The sequence below is a fragment of the Neolamprologus brichardi genome, chromosome 19 (genome assembly GCF_056152115.1).
Source record: "Neolamprologus brichardi isolate AB-2024 chromosome 19, ASM5615211v1, whole genome shotgun sequence".
In the NCBI taxonomy this organism is placed as follows: Eukaryota; Metazoa; Chordata; class Actinopteri; order Cichliformes; family Cichlidae; genus Neolamprologus; species Neolamprologus brichardi.
In genome coordinates, this window is record NC_142122.1 from 4,031,588 (window position 1) to 4,051,452 (window position 19,865).

A 19,865-nucleotide genomic window follows, 5' to 3' on the forward strand; every position below is an offset into this window, starting at 1 on the left:
CTAACATCTTAGGGGTGATTCCCTGTAAAGGAAAACAAAAACATGGTGTTATTTTTATTGTCTCACAGAATAATACTGAAACCAAATCACTGCAGTCAATCGAAACGCAAACACCCCTGCTAGCATAACTTTAAGACAGACAAGTGTTGTTTTACTGTGCACACCCAACTTACCAGAGTAAACTGAAACTCTTGACAGTTATGAAAAATGTGACAGGAAATATTTCTTTCAGTAGATCGCAGACTCTCAAGTACCGACAAACACAATATGAAATTTTGTCCAGGACCTCGTGCATCAAGACGCTCACTATTACTGCTTTGGAGAAGTTCTGTACTTTATTATTTTGCATCTTGTGTTTTAAATCTCGTCATATTAATCAATTTAATCATATCAAATCAAATTCACATTGCCTTGTTTAGAATAAAGCTAGCTTAAGCTAGCTTAACATTTTGTACTTGACCTAAGCCCACCCGTAGCCACTTTAGTTAAAGCATTTGTTTAACATGCAAGGCAATACAGCGCAGTGACACAGTATCCTTCTGTACTGATTTCTTACTTTATATTTGTTTGGAAGTTTTTAATATTAGATAAAAGTAACTCAAATAAAAATAAACGTACCTGGCCATATGTGAAAAAGTAATTGCCCCCTAAACTTATTACCTGATTCTGCTCATGGATGCCATTTTTGACAAGTCTCTTTTTTATTTTGTTGTATCAGAGACACTGAACTTTACGTGAGCCTGCAGTTCTTTAGATGTTTTTCTGGGTTCTTTTGGGACGTTATTTATAAGTTATCAATGCACTCTTGGAGTAATAAGTCTTGTAACCCTTTCCAGACTGATAGATGTCAGTGATTTTATTTCTCACCTGTTTTTAAGTTTCTTCAGATCGTGGAATGATATGTTGCATTTTGTTCTATTTAAAAGATTTATGAGGTCTGGCAGTTGTCAGGTGTAGGTGTGGTAAGTGAAACTTAAAGAAAGAAAGAGTACTTTATTGATCTCCGTGGGGAAATTCCTCTCTGCATTTAACCCATTCACTCAGTGAAGCAGTGGGCAGCCATTGGGCGCCCGGGGAGCAGTGTGTAGGGACGGTACTTAATCACAGTTGATTCGTGATTTAACTAGCTGGTCATTTACTTTTTCACACAGTGCCTGGTAGGTTTGGACAGCCTTTTTTCTCCTAATCAATGAAGTCAACATTTAAATCATTTTGTATTTACTCACGTTAGCATTGTCTGATATAAAAATTTGTTTGATGATCTGAAATATTTAAATGAGACATATACAAAAGAAAACTAATAAATGAGAAACAGGAAAAGTACTTTTATTTAGCGTTAGGGGAGAAACTGTACGCCTAAAACATAGTCTTATAAAAATTAGCAGATAGCAACTGGTTAACTTAACACAAGTACAGGGTTCACAGTGTGACATTGAAACAGCCAATCTATTAATGATTGACATAGCCATTGGGATGTTCCCCATTACTTTGTGGAGTCCTGTTTTAAAGGTTCAAGTTTAGCACTATAGTCATTATAGCCACCAGTTTAGTTTGGTTTTGTTTGCAATCTGAAGTCACCTTATTTGAATTAGAGGGCAGAAATGTAGCCCAACATATTGTGAAAAAAAATTGTTGGGCTACATTAATGAGCTGCTGACCTCGAATTCATTAAATATTAAAATGAGAAGTATAAGTTTAAATCACAAAAACCCTGTTTGCGTTTTGGGTTCTGTCACTTGTCCTACAGTTTTCCTGTAACTCAGATTTTCCTAATAAGTCTAACTTCATGTAAATGAGAATATTTTATGCTGTTTACATGCATAATAATAAGTGTGTATATTTTTTAAATGGTCTATATTGATATCATTATAAGGGATCAGGCAAAATTCTACTATTATACATCTGTTCACAGGTTGTTTTCATTTGAAAGAGTCATTGGAGCCAAGTTTATTTGATATCAGCTGTTGCCAACTTAAGAGGAAACCAACCTGAAACCATTCATCATTTTTTATGTCAATAATGCATGAATACACTTATAGAACAGCTTAATAAAAATGAGCTAAGCGAGAACGACCTGAATGTTTAAGATTGCTGAATTAACAGTGAGAGACCCACCTACATTTTGACACTAACAATCTATCAGTGTAAACCTTCAATCAAATGAATCCTTTTGATCATTGAGGTTTAATGTTGACGGAGTTCTCGTAATGGTATCTTATTGCGTATTTTATAGTGAGAACATCTTCTGACAAACACAAACATTTTCCCAGCGTTAAACGGATGTGTTCATAGAAAAAACATACAAATATTTTAATTGTCTTCCTAGAATTACAAACTGCACAGACAAGATTTCAGAACAGAAAAAACGTGCTTGCCAAGTTTTTATTAGTGGTGAGGAATTCTCTTATAGTGTTCCCACAAATACCTGAAAACATGAAAGAAAGTTTTTTTGTTTGTTTGTTTGTTTTTTTAAAAGCAGACAAAAAACAAAACAATGTTTTTTGTCAAGCCTGAAAGAGGCAGTGTTCGCAAGGTCATCTTTAAACACTTGTTATTTGTAATTACCTGATTATACTTTTAACATAATAATAAGTGTGTATAGGCTTACAAGCGTATTGAGTCAGTGATCTTTAGCAAATGGCTCAAACTATGAAGTAACCCTGTGTAAAACACTTTACTCTCCTTTAGGACCAGCAGATAGCAGTAAAGCTCCACTCAGTAGTTCTGCACAAGCATATACATCCTGCAAAATGGGGAATGTCTGTGGTGCTCAACCAAATCCTACAAAGGTGGATCTGCATTATAAAGTATATTTCAATGTGAATCCCTCACATAAAGTACTGCAGGTAAACATCAAGTAGATAGTTCATAAATAGTTTACATACCTGTTACATTGTGGAGGTTGATTACGCCATCGATTGCCCATGCAAACAGTGACAGCGGCACCCTTTAATGTGAAACCATGGTAACAAGAGTATAGAGCAACCAGTTTTCGAGATGTAGAGGACAAGATATAATCTCCATTGTTGATCTGTTTAGGAAGGCCACACCGTTTTAAGTCTGGAATTGGGTAAAATTTTCTCGTTAATATGTGGCAGAAAAAAGGAAACTAATTTAAGGCAATGATTTTTTTAAATAATTGGTGAAAGATTCGCCAAAAATTTCACAGGCTGACCTTCGCCCATTTCCTCTTTCCAAGCTACCAAATTCATTGAGGGTATCTGATCACAGGAGACATAATGAGATGGATAGTTCCCCAATCTGAAAGGATCAGGAGGAACCTCTCCTATGTCGCTATTATCACAGATCAGATGGGATAGAGAAAATTTTAAAAGTTCCTCCTTCTGTTGCTGGGTAAACACACCATCAGCTTCCCACCAAAACCTGAAAATGAAAAATACACAAGTTTCACTGAAGCCTTGATTTCATTTGACTGTTCAACCTAGGCAAATCTTACGTACCTGTCACCATCACGGAGCACTTTCATCTGCCTTCCAATCAGGCAAGCAAAGAGAGGACCAGTTCTTGAGCCAGGCAAAAGCCTTTCAACAAGTCCTCCTGGATATACATCGATGTTGTCGGGATGTTTGTATATGTCAAGTATTCTCTTAGCAACCCTGCAGTCTCCCACGGCTAGTGACAAATCATCCAATGTCTTAATGCGCTGCAATCCACAGAATTCCCTCCAATCATTGTATCCTGAAAAGGAATTTTAGCACAGTGTCATTTAAAAGTGAATATATTCATTTAAATTTGGATGTCTTGTCAAGAGTTCTCTTTATGAAGACTACGTACAGGAAGCTATTAAAGCGTAGCTAGAAACAGGAAGAAATGGGACGCCAGCTGTCCAAATAAAATCCATTCAGCAGAACTGCTAGAGCTCACTGCAGCATCTTTTCTCTGACACAAAAATGTGATCTTGATCAAATGAAAACAACCCATTGATTTAAAACTAAAGTCTAAGATTGTCTGTCTTGGTTTTAGTGGTGCACAAAGTTGTCTTTCTTATGTCGTATTTTTTTAAATATTTTTTTAAAATGCTTTTGCTTACATTAATGCTGTATATGTCATTGACTAGAAGTTAAAGACATATAAAGATACAAATAAAGAGACTGAAAAAGATAGCCTTGATAACCGTTCCAGGGAAAAGGCATGGTCCTTGGATATGAGATTTAGCACAGCTGCACTGGAACTGCAAAAAGCTTTTTTCACATTGGTAATAACAATTCACAAGAGTCTGATGTGTAAAGTCAGTGCAATGCAAGGTTTTGGCACCTTTCAGACACAAGGCAATTCAAAATGCTTCAAAATATTTAAGTACAGTAAAAAAAAAAAAGATTAAACTTGCATGGAAAGTCAATAGAATGCATTGCAAAAAAATAGAAAAACGTTGACCTATGAGGGAGCACGAATGCCTCAGGCTTTTCTGCTACAGGCATAGGTGCTCTATTAATCTAAACTATTACAGCTTTAAATATATTCTCATGCAGCATTATATCACAAAATTAGCATTCAGTTTCTTTTCAAAGGCATGAAATATGAAATAACCAGATAACTTTGAGAACACGTCATATACAGATCAACTGCTGAAAATGTTGAAAAGAATAGCTAAATTTCCATTTTGTCAAACATTTCTTGTGAAGCAATTAATACCTTTTAAATTATTAGTTCTCACTTTCATCTTAGTCCCTTTTCAAGTTATTGCAAAGCACGTTTTTCCCCCTCAAGTACAGACGTTGTATTTTAAGTGAATAACAGATTGTGTTCCAGGAGAATCAGTCTGTGCATATTTTCAGTCATTTTCCCTTTGAGATTTCCTGTCATGTAAAAATGGAACTAAGTTGATGCTCGCTTCCTATTCTATAGCTTTAACATTATTGCTAAATGCTAAAGAAAAGTACTGTGACAAAAACGAATGAAAAGAAAAAAGGGAAGCATGTAGAGTGCAGGTGAGAAAATCAGGTGATATTATTTTCTGATTCCCTGAGTTCGTGTGATCATGGAAGCTGGAAGAAATGCCAGACTGCAGGGCAAGTAAAATCCACTTGATTGATATGATTATTAAACTGCCTATCTGATTTAATTATTTATTAACTCAAGATGCAGGAAGCCAGTGACTGGTGACCTATCCAGGATGTACCCCACCTCTCTCCCTATGACAGCTACTGTAGATTGGTTCATTCATGGATGGGTGGATCCTGCTTAACGTGTGCTTATCACAATCAACCACTGCTGGGCTGCTGTGGACAGTGACTTTAAATTAGACCATCAAGCAGCATAAAAGAAGACTAAAAACTCATGCAAGTTCTTCCCTACAGTATATATGCAGCCCTAACAGATCTACAGCTATGCAGATAGTGCTCCCTCACCTGGAAAATGAATCAAAAGATCATTTTTGCTGATTACAGCTCACCCTACAGTTCTTCCCCATAAACAAACTGTGCAACCACAGCCTGGATGCCACACTTTTTGTTTTTTCTGGCACCCATGTGATTATAATGGATGTGTCCCCTGTTGAGTAGAGGTAACCATTCTTCATATTTAGCAATGGCTGTGGAAATTTGGATGACATTAAGAATAAAAAAATCAGGAGATCAAATCCACTCTTTCCACCCTAACCCGACTCACCATACTCTCATTTACTTCCCTTAAGACATGAAGGGATCTGAACAGAACTGCACACAATAACCTAAATCTGACTCTAGCTGCTATGACACTATTCAACTCATCTATCATTCTGCACTAATGCTTCAAACGCACCTGGCTGTATAGGATTCTTTCATAGTGCTACTTTCTATATTGCCGTTTTCTTGTGATATTCTGGGGTGTTTTCCTTTCTTTCTCATGACTCCTCTTGTGAGGGGATTATTTGAATCTGCAAGTTTGCTCACTTAGAGAAATGCTCACAAAGCTACAAGACCATCAAAAAGCTTGGTGGGAAGATGACAACTGTTGGCGGAGTTGTTTGGAAGTGGAAGAAATATAAAACAGCCATCGACAGACCTTAATCTGGAACTCCGTGCAAGGTCTTGTCTCATAATTTTGAGGATGGTGGTGTATCAGCCCAAAACTACACAGGAGGAGCTTGTTCATAATCTGAAAGCAGTTGGGACCACCGTCACCACCAAGAACACCACTGATAAGGCACTGCCGACTGCTCAAGAAGCCATATCTACACACCTATCTTAAGTTTGTCTGTTTGCCAGTGAACAGAGAAGGCTTGGGAAAAAGTGCTTTGGTCAGATAAATTAAAATTGAGCTCTTTGCAATCAATTCGACCCGTTTGACGTAAGAGATATGACTCAAAGAGCACCACCCACACAATCAAGCACAAAGTCGGGAACATTATGCTTTGGGGTTCTTTTTCTGCTGCTTCAGTGAACAGGTCCATGTACCATATAATTATCGACAAGAACCTCCTTCACTTTATTAGAACACGATCCTATGGAAGAAGCTGAAGCTTTGAGTTGCCAAACAGACGCAAAGTTTTACAGAGTGTCTTTCGAGACGGATGGACCAGAATCCTGAGTTTTGTAACAAAAAAATGGTGGCAAAGTACAACAAAGGGTTCACTGCAGTGCCTGCCAACAAGGGTTTCTCCACAAAGTAGTAGAGTAAGTCATGTTTTGTTTGGGGATTAAATGCTTATTTCATTCAATGACTCTCTCCATTAAAATAGAGCTGCCATAAAATTAGAGACAGTTCATTTCTTTCTTTTCTAAGTGGGCAAACTTACAAATTCAAATAGTTATTTTCACCAGTGTATATGAATACAAACTTTATCCTCACAGACTGTCAACTTCAAAAAAGATGCACAGCTATTTCACGCATTAAGGTGTGTGTGTTATATTGATTACCAATCTCAGAAAAAAAGGGACTTAACTTTCAAGCTGCAGTCTTTTTTTATACATGTCATAATGAACGTGAAGTTTTGTTTTCCACCACCCGCGTTCTGCCTGTCTGCTCTCTTTTTTGAGCTTTTACCAGCTTGGCGTTCCTCCATGGTGCCTTTTTTTCTTTTCAGGGATAACTTTGATCTTTGTGGGAGCGATGGCATTAATACAGTCAAAACTTTAGAACTGAAACAAGATCATTGACAGGAGCAGAAGGCAGAGCTGGCTCGGGCATGAAAGCTTGGGTAAATAATGCACAGGTGTTTCCGGTGATATAGAGCTTTATGATTGCCTTGGTTTTTATTCTCCTGGTGTCAGGAGAGACGGTAAGAAGAGAAAACGCAGAAATGAGGAGAAAGGACAACATCAGTCACTGATCATGTTGTTTGCATGCTTGGTGAGAGATTAAATAAATTTAATTCCCATACTGTGTTATTATTCCTTTAAATGAACACAAATAGCGTCCCAGAATCAGTGTGAAATGCTCTGGGATTCTCAGGGGAGTGATGTGCTTGATTTGGATCAGCGTAGATAATGTTTTTGTGCTTATCAGGCTTTATGACTTATCCATCAGCTTTATAATAACAAGTCAAGAAAAGCAGGATTGTTTGCCAGATCACTTCTTTTCTTTTTCTTTTTAAACAAAAACCAAAATTCATGTTGTTCTTGTATTGTTAGTTTTAAAATTTCACTCCTATATCTACTTTGTCCTTGTGGGCCTACATAGCTCCAAGCTAAAAAGTAATTTATTACAGCACTGCTCATTTCTTATTGTTGACGCTGTAAGGAACCAGGAAGCAACAACAGAGTACTCATATTAATGACCACCCATTAAATATGTCAATGGTTTGGCAATGGTCACTAAGAAACACAGTTTGTTGACAACGGGAAGGACAAATGATGTGGGTTTTTTTGTTTGTTTTTTTAAAACAGGGTGTGGAGTGGTTACTGTCACTTTGATTTGACGAGGATAATCTCATGGCATTTGAATGACAGATCTGACTCTCAGCCAAGATCTTACCTGGGAGGCCGTGATCTCGTCCTCTCTGCAGGTTCAGCGCAGCCAGGTCCATCTGCTTCAGTGTATCAAGGACCACTAGCCTCTCTGTTACTTCATCAGCCAACAGCATGTCTGCGCTAACAGTTGACGCTGCAGATCCAATCACGCCTCTCAGGACTGGTTCAATCCCCCCTAGAAACAAAAGCCCATTACTTATTTTTCCAGAGTCATTAGTATTAATTATTATTTTAGTTCATGTGTTGTTGTGGGTTGCTGTTAAGACTGTGACTTTGTATTTCTTTTTTGTTTTTTTCTCTATTAAAAAGATAATATATTGCAATGTTATTAAACTGCGAAAACCTCATTCATATTTTTTGGAATACAGCCTGACTATAATCCAGGGGTTGACGTGACACAATGACAAGAAAAACAACATATGGTTGGAAGGTACTGTTTTCTCTGGACTGGATGCTTTCATTGTTGCTGCTCAGAAATCACTCCCGGGCTTGGATGTGGTACTTCCCAGGGGCCCTCCATTGTCCAAACATTTCTTTTCAGCAAATAGAATGAATGGACTGTTGAGGAATAATATGCTAATTATCATGACAATACATTTTTATGCAGTTTTATAAAAGTAATAAACATGGTTTTCAGTTGTAAGGCAACTGAACACAACAAGGAAGCAGCAAGGTAACAGCTTCAGCCACTGGAGGTCAGCAAAACATCCCAACTGGTGTCAAGATAATATTTGAGGTAGCACAATCCATTTAAATGTGAGCCCAGCTGGTGAAGAGCTGAGTAGACCACATTTTATTGTACAATGTCATGGGGTCAGGGCAGTAAAAATAATAGGATCCACAAAGTCAATCTACCCAGATGACATTTCTCAGCAGAAAGGCTGGTCCCACAGTGGAGACGCTCACTATGGGCCCCAGTTAGAAAAAGCAACACAAGGTTTTCTGGGTCAGTGAATTGCTGTTAATAGGTTTTTGTGCAGTATGGTTTTAATGTACTATAAATATTATTGTGAATTGACCATAATATAATATAGTATGAATATTATAATATATTACTATTTGTTTTGTGTTTGTTTTTTATTTCAAAAATGGATGTTGGAGTTGGAGGATTGGTGGATTGAATATCTCTCATTATTTTTATATTACAAAATATTAAATGAGATTCATGAGAACCAATTGCAACGTTCTGACAACATGAAAGACGATGAATGACGACGTATGGAATGGCGATGGCAAGTGGAGGTAGATCGCAGAGCCACTGTGGGGAAAAAATGACACTTTTCGCAGTCGCATTCTGTCAGTGCATCAAGCTCCATCCGTGATACACGCTGGATCTCCTCCAGTGTGTCCAAACAGTGACCCATCAACTTGTTTTTCATTTTCAAGAAGTGGACTAAGTTGCACAGAGCCAAATCTGACGAGTGGTCCAGGTGGTGAGCGAAGATTCTGTTGGTGTGGGCAAAAAACAAAAAACGTCCTGTGTTTTCAGTTAGCTCTGAGCCAGCATGAGATGTCCTTCTGGCAAGCACTGCAGTTCAGATCGTTTCTTCTGAATGCTCTCCCTCAGGACATAACAGTCAAATTTGATACCGGCATTCCCACCCTGGGGGATGAATTTATGGTGCACAGCCTGATGAAGACTAAGGGAAAGAAAAAAAAAACAAGCATACTCTTGATCTCACTACTCACCTGATGTGCTCAATCTAGGTTTGGAAATTGATCCTTCACACAAAATTTGAGCTAGTTTGAAACAGAACAGAATGTTTGACTTCCAGGATAAAATTGCACACCATATAGCATGGTACAGGAATGCTGGAGGCTGTCTGCACGTGCCAGAGAACATGATCTTCAATGTGAATTTCAGCCAAGTAAGTGTTCTAATTATTATGGATGTGTTTTTCACACTTTGCTATAAGCCTGTATGGAAATACAGTGAAAAGTATTTTAAAGTAAAAATGAAAACACCTCAAACTTTTGTAAGCAGACCCAGAAATTCTGGTCTTTAGGATATGATAAAAGGTGGTCACAGTTGTTCATCGATCCATCCATCCATCCACTTCAGGTTATCCACTTCAACATCACAAGGGAGCTACATGTAGAGCCTATTCCAGCTATCAAGGGGGCAAGAGGTGGGGTGCCAGTCTGTTGCAGCATCAACACAGAGAGTCAAGCGCTGACTCATATCTACGACCAATGTAGAATCAGCCGTTAACCTAACCTCATGCATTTTTTTTTTTTTTTTGGGGGGGGGGGGGAGGGGGGGATACTGGAGAAAGCCAGAGTAGCATGCAGACATGAAGAGAACAGCAGAAAGACTGTGTGTGGCATTTCTGATTTTGTTGAGACTCAATGTATCATTTTCATTCCCAGCAGGCAAAAAACTCTAAAAAACAAGTATACACAGCCTCAACCTGAATAAGCTGACCGCTGAAGTATTTAGTGGCTAGAAAACAACATATTTTCTGAAGAATCTGAGAGCTCTAATCCAAGTATGAACACTGAACCCACATTCCCCAGTGGTCATGAATACAGGTGGGAATGAATATAATTGTTGTAGGCTTAGAAAAGAAGCTGGTTGCAATATTTTACTTAATAATTTAGACAAAGCCTATTATTCTTTTTCAGATTTAACCCTTAAGAGCCCAAACCTATTTCTACTTTCATGAAAATTACGGGGGTCTTATATCAAATGAATCATATATAACCAAGTCTCTAAGTGTAAAGAGGCAGTGACACCAGTGTCACTGTGGGTCCTTAAGGGTTAAAGACTTAACAAACATACAATTGCTCTCTCATATAACCCATCAGAATGATTTACAATCTTCTTGCTGTTATTTAATATTGAGGAAAACTGAATAAAAGAAATGTGGCAAAACAAAATATATGCAAACGTCGGAAAGCTGAGCTACACGGCTGGACCAAACGTCCAAGTGGAAACTTGACACTACTCACTATTACATGTGTCCCTTTGCTGCTGTTTGGGTTTTCAGTTAGTTTGATCATAATGGTCACAATACCAAAATGTTCTGCTGAAAAATGTATAACCTTGATGTTCTGGTCAAATTAAAGAATAGGTTAAAACATGAGGTGGCAATGAATAACAAAAGGTCCCTACAGCCTGTATGATAGATTATTCTTCCTGTGAATGGGTGCACACTGTATCGCTCATTTTCTGGGTTTTTTATTGAAAACAAAAATTCCGATACTGCTTGTGTAAATTTTTTAAACTGCATGTATGCAGCTGATTCTGAAGCTGACCTAAAAAGAGTATTTTTCTTCTCCCTCCTCCTTTCTTTCGGTGTGTTTACTGTGCTTGCAGGATGTGTTATTGGTTTCCATTCTCATACGAGTGCACTGACCTTCTTTGACTATTCTCCATGGACTGAATAAAGTATTGTGCAGTCTCAAGTGGGGGAAGCGCTCATCCTCCTGGAAGCTCTCATTCAGTCTGTAGAGGATTGGGGAGATGGTAGCATGGCCGAACCTGAAAGCGGCTGTGGCGAACACGTTGGCGATAGAGGGGTCCACAGATGGATCGTACCCCCTGTAGGGACCAATGTAATCTTTGAAGGACTCTGGGCCAATAATTTTTGGAGCATAGTCTCTTAGGGTTATGATCTGGGAATCAAAAAAGAAAATGGATGGACATCAGAAAAAGGGAAAAAGCGCATTTATGTGTGTATCACCAAATTCTAAAGTCTATACTGAGTTTGAATAGAAGCATACTCTACAAATAAATACAAAATATCCTCTTTGAATGCCTGAAATGATATCTGTGAATGTGTATATACATACAGCTAAAGGAATCCCTGTAGGATTACCAGTGAAATGTCTACTTGTATAATAACCTTGGCTGTGATTGCACACTTGTTTCCTCACGGTTTACTGCAGAGAATTTCATCTGTCCTCATCACTATTTATAAATGCCTCACTTCAGCACCCGAATCTCGACTCATGTCACAAGGGTGCAACCACCACACACACAAAAATGCACGGAAGCCAACACATACATTAGTGAGATATCCTCCATCATTTTTACATCAGTTAGTTATTTATTGCAAAAGGAAGCACTGGAACCACACAGTAAAATAACCAATTTGGATTTTATGCACATTTTTTTAGATGAAATGATTAGAGCACAATGGGAAAGATGGAAAAAACCAGGTATTCCCCTCAGGGTTCATGTGGCCCACACAACCTTCACCACTACAGAGTTTAGCAAGCCTAAACTTTATACTGCCTAAACAGAAAAAAAACAGGAGGAAAAAAGAAAAGTCAGAGAAAAGTCACAGTGACAACTGACACAAGATCAGCTCAAATTCATATAAGATTTTTTATGAACTCAGGCCACATCACATCTGGAGTTTGGCTCCTGGAAAAACAATTCAAAGAGGTTTTGAGCATGACCGAAAAGTAAGAAAAAAAAACTTTCCTCAGGTTCAAGACAAGAAACTGAAGTATCTACCAAGTACAGGAGCCCAGTGAGTCACATATTACAGGATAGTAACCAGAAACATATATTAGACTATTGCAGTCCACCAATTACAGATCAGACAGGCTGATCAGCCATTACATTAAAACTATCAACAAGTGAAGTTAATAAAATTCATCATCATATTAAACTGGAATGTGCTGCTGGTAAAACTACTCACACAAACACTCATGCAAACCGTTTACTCATCCCATGGTGACTCCAGCAGCCTCCCATTGCAGACACATGCAGATACATCCCAAAACTGCTAAATAATTACTTAAAAAACAGGAAATATCCCAAGGTTTGAACCCTCGATCCACAGAGGGCCCACTTTACAATTCACAGGTTGCAGAGGACCAACTGTCAGACACCTTAATGGATCTCATTTCCAGGCCTCAGTGGGTCAAAGCTGTTTTAGCAGCGTGAAGGCCACGTATACAATCTTGTGCAGGTGGTTTTCATGTTGTGTCTGATGAGTGTTGGGTTTAGTATTACATTTAATGAGCTTGTGCTTGTGTTCAACCTTTCACACACTTCATTTTATCTCCTTTACAACATGCCAGGTTTTTTGTTTTTTTTACTTGAAATGTATTCCTCACCTTCTAATTCACCCAGCTGCATTATAAGAAGAAGGCTCCTGGAAATGTAATCCATACTGTACTAGGGGTTAAAAGCCAGGCTATCTTGGGACGGCCTTTGATTTGTCTGGCTTGGAGAAAGCCCCAAACCTTAATAAAAGTGCAGTACGGAATTTTAAAAGAGCTCCTTTAATAAAATAACAAGTACATTCACAGAATTATTTTCTAATTGTTATTGCACGCTGTATGATTTGCAGTTGAATTGAATTTTCAGATAATGAAGCTCATAAATGTGATGCTGTTCAACAGCTGAGGCTCTTACTTAATGGACTGAAGCACTTTAGGCGAAGCAGGTCTGGCCCTTCAAACTGTATTGTTTTTTTTCTCCTTTCTTTTTAACAATAATTCTCCCGCTATGTCTCTCCCACTTCACAACTAAATAGAACATAATGATATTGCCTCCACACTTCGGGAAAAGCAAAAGCCCTTCACAACTGCGCACCGTGATTGAAGTCAGAATGAAACCAGATGTTGTTAGCTGATCATTTCCTGTTTCCTGCAAATAATAGACTTTCTCTCTGTATTGAAATGGCTTCTGACCTTTCAGTCTGTTTATTCTGCAAGTCTTGTAGAGTGATGTTTTCAAGTGGCTGCCCACAAACAGTCTACTGGAAGCAAAGTATGGATAGTTTCACCTGTCTGCTCCCCACTGTTTTCACTCAGCCTGAGCTGCAGATTTTATGTTACTTTTTTAGTACATGGGAATATTTAATGATACAAAATAATAACACAAACCTTTTATTTTGCTGACTCGGGTGTAAAGCTTTTCATTAAGTTGTTTCCATATGGTGACCTATTTAAGTGTTTTCTTCTAATTAGAGTACGTTGTGAGCATTTCTGGCTTTGATTTTTATGTCCATGCTATCTTCAAAGAAATGTTTTCTGTATATACTTTAAACACACCCAGTCTCTGTTAGTGTTGTAGCATACCCGGCGTAGGAGGAGCAATGCAGTACGAGAGCCACACGGTCAAAACATGTAAACATCCATAACATATTTGCTCGCATTCCTGTTGATGTCCAACCAGAAGAAAACAAATCTCCATTTTTATGCAGATCAGTTAAATTGGATTTTTAATTAGTATTCCAGTACAGTTAGATTGGAGGGGGCAACTGACCAATATTTTTGGATTGATAACTCTGACATAAACAGTGTAGCCACAGAAACATACAACATCTGCAGGTATGCATCTACTGGCATCCGCCTTAAAACACTTCCCAGCCTAATTGCTACCTACCTTTGGCCTGAAAGTGGGTTTTTCTGTTAGCAATTACTGATGTAGTGCATAATTTAAAGCATTAAAGTTGTGCTTTTACGGTAGCTTGTCAAGAATAATGCAAAATGAAAACAGCATTCTAAAAAACACTCACCCCATGTGAGCTTGTTTATCGGGAACAGCTGCAGGAGGATTTAAAAGTGGGGTGGAGGGGGTGGAGGGCTTCGTGAGAGCTGTTGGGATTCAACCATATGGACCGAAAACCACAACAAGGAGCTGATAGCTGCTGAAAGGACTGCAGTTAGATGCTTTTCCCCCCCAGAGGGACACAATTACAGCAAACTTCCACATTACAGGAAGACATTTCAGTCCTGATATTAAAGATCCTTCTCAGTGGCGCTGCTATGTATGCCTCAATTATTATTAAGAATTAGACGTTAATATCTGTGGCAGGTAAGTTGTTTAGACAAGTGTTACTGAATGGTTTCTCTTGCCTTATAAAATGCATCTCGAGTGACCCTGTTTAGTTCCTATCTGTTTATTTTGGTTGGTTTCTTTCTCACCTGATCTGTGATTGACAACGTTCATGACGCCTACATCAAGTTCCAGGATTTTTATTTTGCATACAAGAGCTCACACTTAATGGAAATGAGTCACTGTTAACAAAATTAGTTTCATCTGTGTTTTTTCTTTTTTCTGTTTGGCTCCACAGAAAATGTCTACTGTGGAAAAAAGCAAACATGTTTTTTTTTCTCTAATTAACAACTCATTAGACTGAAAACTTGATTAACCGTCAACATTTTTACCAGAAAAAGGCCCAAAAACTTCACCAGTTACTGAAAACTGAGAATGTCTACGAATAGTCAGATTTGCTTAGGAAAGTTTCACAATTAAAAGCTGGTCAAAATCTCTAAATAATAAGGAAAGGTGGGTCTTTATTACATCTTTTACCAAAAGATTCACTGGACCATCCTTCCTATGAAATGAAAGCAGATAATTAGCTCTTTTACTCAGTGTGATTGTTTTTAATGTACTCTTAATTTGATCTGTGATTGTATATTTTACACATGTTGGGATATTGTATTTGTTTTAAATGTTATATACCTATGTGGTATGTGACTTTTGTTGCCATGATGCCAGGTCTCTCTTGGAAATGAGATTTTTAATCTCAATGAGATTTTTTACCTGGATAAATAAAGGATTAATTAAAAAAAAATTACTGCTGTAATTCATGAAAACAGTGAACAAAACGAAGTGGTGCAGATCATGTCAATCTTAAATATAAGCATGTTTTCTGTTTCATGCCATAACCTGCTGATATGTTTTCCATTTTCAAAAATATCCTGTTAAACCCAACGTGATGCTGCTGTAATAAAATCTGCTACTTGTCCAGTTGCTGCCGTGCATGAAGAAAGTAGTGGTTGATAAGTTCTCTAAATCCAGAATATACGGCTAACTGATCGAAGTTCATCTATTTCATGGTCCTGAGTCAGTCTCATCTTTGTGCTCTGTCTTCTGTATAAAGTTGTTTCACTCACTATCTTTTTTTCAAGTATGCATTCCTGCATTCTGTTACTTCCTGTTTTATTTTGATAGTCTCCCTTCTGTTATGTTCAGTTTTGCTTCCCTTGTCTCATCAGTTAGATTCAGTTCAGCTGTGTGATTTTCCTCCACACATGTCCACTACCACAGTCACCCTCCTTTGTGTGCAACGTCTCAGTCAGTCAGTTCACCTTCCCTCTGCACTTCTGATGTCCCTTCAGATCAGCTGAGGTAGGTGATCGATCTAAATAATTTTACAATGTTTGTAGAAATCTTAAACAAGGAAAGGAGAATGGAGTTGCATTAGATCATGAAAAATAAGCATATTGTTTTTAGTTTATTTCTTTCATATGTTGCATTTTTTAGTCCAATCTCTGGAATGAAATGATATTTGAGGACAACTGGTGAAACTGTTGCTGTAAGGAAAAATGCATATGTTGTAGTCCATCTTCTGAACTTTGGGCTTTCATGCATTTCATACATGCATTATCCAGTCGAGTGGAAAAGCAGCCTGATCCCCTGAAGTCTGTATGAATTTTCCTTTGTTTCCTTTCACTTTAAATAATTATTCGATCACAACTTAGCGACTCATAATCCGGGACTAGATGGTAGATGATGATATTTACTAGAGCTGGGAGATACTGTAATGGTGACTCATTTGGACAATGATTAATTCATAATGATCTCATCCTACCTTTCTTCATACGTTCTCTGATTCAAACACTGAGAACATTAATCAAACATTAATTCATCACTGGTTGCTCCAACATCAGTTTGCATCAAGTAGTAAACCATCATACCAGGTATTTACTCAGTCGCTTCAAAGTTACTCCATCAGTATCGAGCTGTTGCTGTCAAGCCTCATACTTTCCCAGTGCTTGTGGGATTACATTTTCTACATCTGAAAAAACAGATCTCCTAGTCTGCAGGCCTTGTTAAAAACAGTCAACAAATCTTTCATGTATTAAAAAGTGCTTGTAGTTTAGTTTTGAATTCTCTTACTCCCCCCCTCCCCCTTCTGTACTACTTTAATTCTTGTTTTTTTCTCCCCCTTTTGTTAAAATAGATAACGTTACATTCTGCTGGTTTGCAGGCTGGTCAGACTAGATAGTCGCTCACTTTTCACTCTGCTTCCAATACAGGGATTTTCCAAGCTGGTCATGGTCATAGCTTCAGTATGTAAATCCTTTACCTGCCTTTTATGCTTCACCCTCCCAAATTATTTAAAGAACCCTTCCACCTTAGGCCATCTCTTTTTTAATATTGTAAATCTCTTTCCCCTAGCATTGTCCCTGAGTCACCTGAAAATACTAGTTTCTAATCCACTGCTGTAGTCAAATGTCAGCACACAAAATGTGACTTATTTTCCCCTTGCTAATAAAATGTTTGGGGGAACTTTAAGATAGCGCCAGGGTCACCGCTCCCCTTCGGTATAAGCAACAAATCCTTTGCGTTCAATCATAAAACATTTTCTTCGTTATTTTTCATGAAGAATGTACACACGCTTCCTTCATCATTAATCGCCCTCTGCCTGAAGCTGAAAGGAATAGTGCAATCAGTCATTGTAGTGCACAACGTGCCTGCACCCAACACCGCTGAGATGGTGACAGTTTCTGCTAAGCTCTGAAGCCTGGCCTGCCACAAAGTGTGTGATCTCATCTTTAGCAGTAGTAAAAAGCGTATCTATTGGATAATAAAGACACATAAAAATAAATAAAATGAGAGCGCCGTCATAGCTGTGATGCCATCTGTTACTTGATTATCAACAGCGTTGGGGAGTAACGGAATACATGTACCGCCGTTAGGTATTTAAAATACAAAATATGAGTAACTGTATTCCGTTACAGTTACCGTTTCAAAAGGTGGTATTTAGAATACAGTTACTTTGTTGAAATAAATGGATTACACGGCGGTACTTCCCTGTTTCATATTGTGGCGGGTCAGGACTGTTTGGGTTTTGTTTGACAGCTACGTTCTGTTGTTCCAGGTGGCAGCGTTACGGTTGCCATGGTTACAGGGTGACGCTCTCTGTCTGCGTGTTTCCTGGGTGAGAGAGGCCTTTTTGTTGTTGTTGTTGTGCTAAGCTAACAGGCAGAATGCTACATGCTATAGCTCTAAAGAATGTAGCATCATAGGCAGTGTAGTCCGTGCTGCAGGGAGAATGGACTGCCATACCCGTTATGTGTCTGTGAGCGAGGGAGGGAGAAAAAGGAAAAGTACGAGCTGTCATCGAGCAGAAACGGGAGCTGGAAGCATGTAAATATAATAATAACCACTGCAGCCAAGAAGAGTGCCTGACAAGCCCAGTTGTAAGTAAGCTATTAAGACTCGACTGTACACCATGTTCGTGTTTTCCTCCGAAAACAATAAGTTCTGTTGGAGCAGCCTTTCAACGCCTCTCTCTGTCTCTGCTAGCAAAGTTGACCCAGACAACAAAGTAAAGCTAGTTTTCGGCTACAAGCCCGACAGGAACCCGTTGCATCAGCCAGAGGTCCCTTTACTACGGTTCGGAGCCGCGGACCTTCAGTAACAGTAATAAATCACAGCAATAGTACACTCATGTAGTTGTAAACAGCATGATAATATATTAAGTAATCCAAAGTATTCAGAATACGTTACTCTCATTGAGTAACGTAACGGAATACGTTACAGAATACATTTCGGGGCATGTATTCTGTATTCTGTAATGGAATACATTTTAAAAGTAACCTTCCCAACACTGATTATCAAGAACCTACAAAGAAAGAACAGACTCGTGTTTTGTTTGGAGCAAAACTGAGGAAATGTAGCTGCTTGCATTTACTGGCTGTTTCTGTGGACTGGAGGGACACACTGCTACAAATACACTGACCAGTACAGTGGATACGTCAGTTTCCAATATGAAATCAGGCAGATAATTAACAGTAATTATTTGGGGGCATGTTTCTGCACAAATTAATGGTAGCTATGTTTCTTAGCTGTTTGGTGCTGGGCAAGATTCTTAGAGGAAGCTTTAAAACAACTGCTGGGTAAAGGTGTTGACTGGGGAAAAAATGAAGGTGATTCACATGATAATTTTCTGTTGCTCTGTCTCTAGCGACTACAAGCAGAGACTTGCAAATATGTATAATATTAATGTGAACAGTGTTTAAGATAAAATGGTTCCCTGCAGCCAATTTATACCAATTTATGGGCTTAAGAGTTGCAGTTTTCAGATCTGAAAACTGCAGCATCACCAGCAATGACAGCAAAGCAGGGAATTCCATGGCTGGTTGATCCTCACAGTCATCAGACTTAAAACAGCAGCTGTCAGGGTCGGACAACTTCTGAATTCATTAAATCAGCAGAGCTTTCCCCATAGAGAAGGCTTTTCACTGTTTATCTTCATAATGTCTCGCTCAGCTCGCAAAGCGAACTGTCATTCTTATACATGGTGCTAAAACAAGAACTCCATCTTCACTTATTGTAAACAGCACAAAAAGCCACATTGCTGAAGATTTCACACGCTTCATCAACCCTAACTCAAGTTTCATTTATTTCTCGACCTCGGAAATCGAGTAGTTGCTGCTTTGGAGCTGTTAGTAATAACCTCAGATACTACTGCAAAAAGACTTATTGAAATAATGCTATTGTTACAGGGACTTAACAACACTGAAGCTAGATGACACAAATCAATTTAACTACGGGCACGTCTTTCTTTTTCCAAATTCAGACAACTGTAGTTATTGTACTCTGCTATAAAGGTCTCAGAAACATGGAGTCTAACAAGATACGCACTTGGGATGGGATTACCTTTGCCACCAGATACACAGTGAGGAAACTTGGAGTGATTTTTGATCGGGAGAAGTCAACATTCATCTTGAAAACAATGCAGGACTGCTTTCTTTTATCTGATCAGTGAAAAAGAGAAAATCCTCTAAGTGATGTTGAAAGTCTAGTTTGTGCTTTTGTTACTTCTTCAGTAAGGTTTTGAATAATTAGACTGTGGTTCACTAAATGCAGACTGGGAGGCAGAGCCTTCAGCTTTCAGACCTCTCTCCTGTGGAACCAGCTCCCAGTTTGGTTTCAGGAGACACACACCCTCTCTATTTTTAAGATTAGACATC

General features: G+C 38.5%; 1 protein-coding gene across 1 annotated transcript in view; it reads right to left on the reverse strand.

The window, feature by feature from the left end:
• tpo (thyroid peroxidase) overlaps positions 1-19,865 on the reverse strand; it is a 29,700-nt gene continuing 9,835 nt past the window's right edge. The window contains exons 8-13 of the mRNA XM_087832871.1: positions 11,270-11,528; positions 7,915-8,085; positions 3,462-3,699; positions 3,176-3,384; positions 2,886-3,060; positions 1-22 (exon numbers count right to left, since the gene is read on the reverse strand). Coding sequence (XP_087688997.1) covers positions 1-22; positions 2,886-3,060; positions 3,176-3,384; positions 3,462-3,699; positions 7,915-8,085; positions 11,270-11,528 — 1,074 coding nt within the window. The remainder of the gene's footprint in view (positions 23-2,885; positions 3,061-3,175; positions 3,385-3,461; positions 3,700-7,914; positions 8,086-11,269; positions 11,529-19,865) is intronic.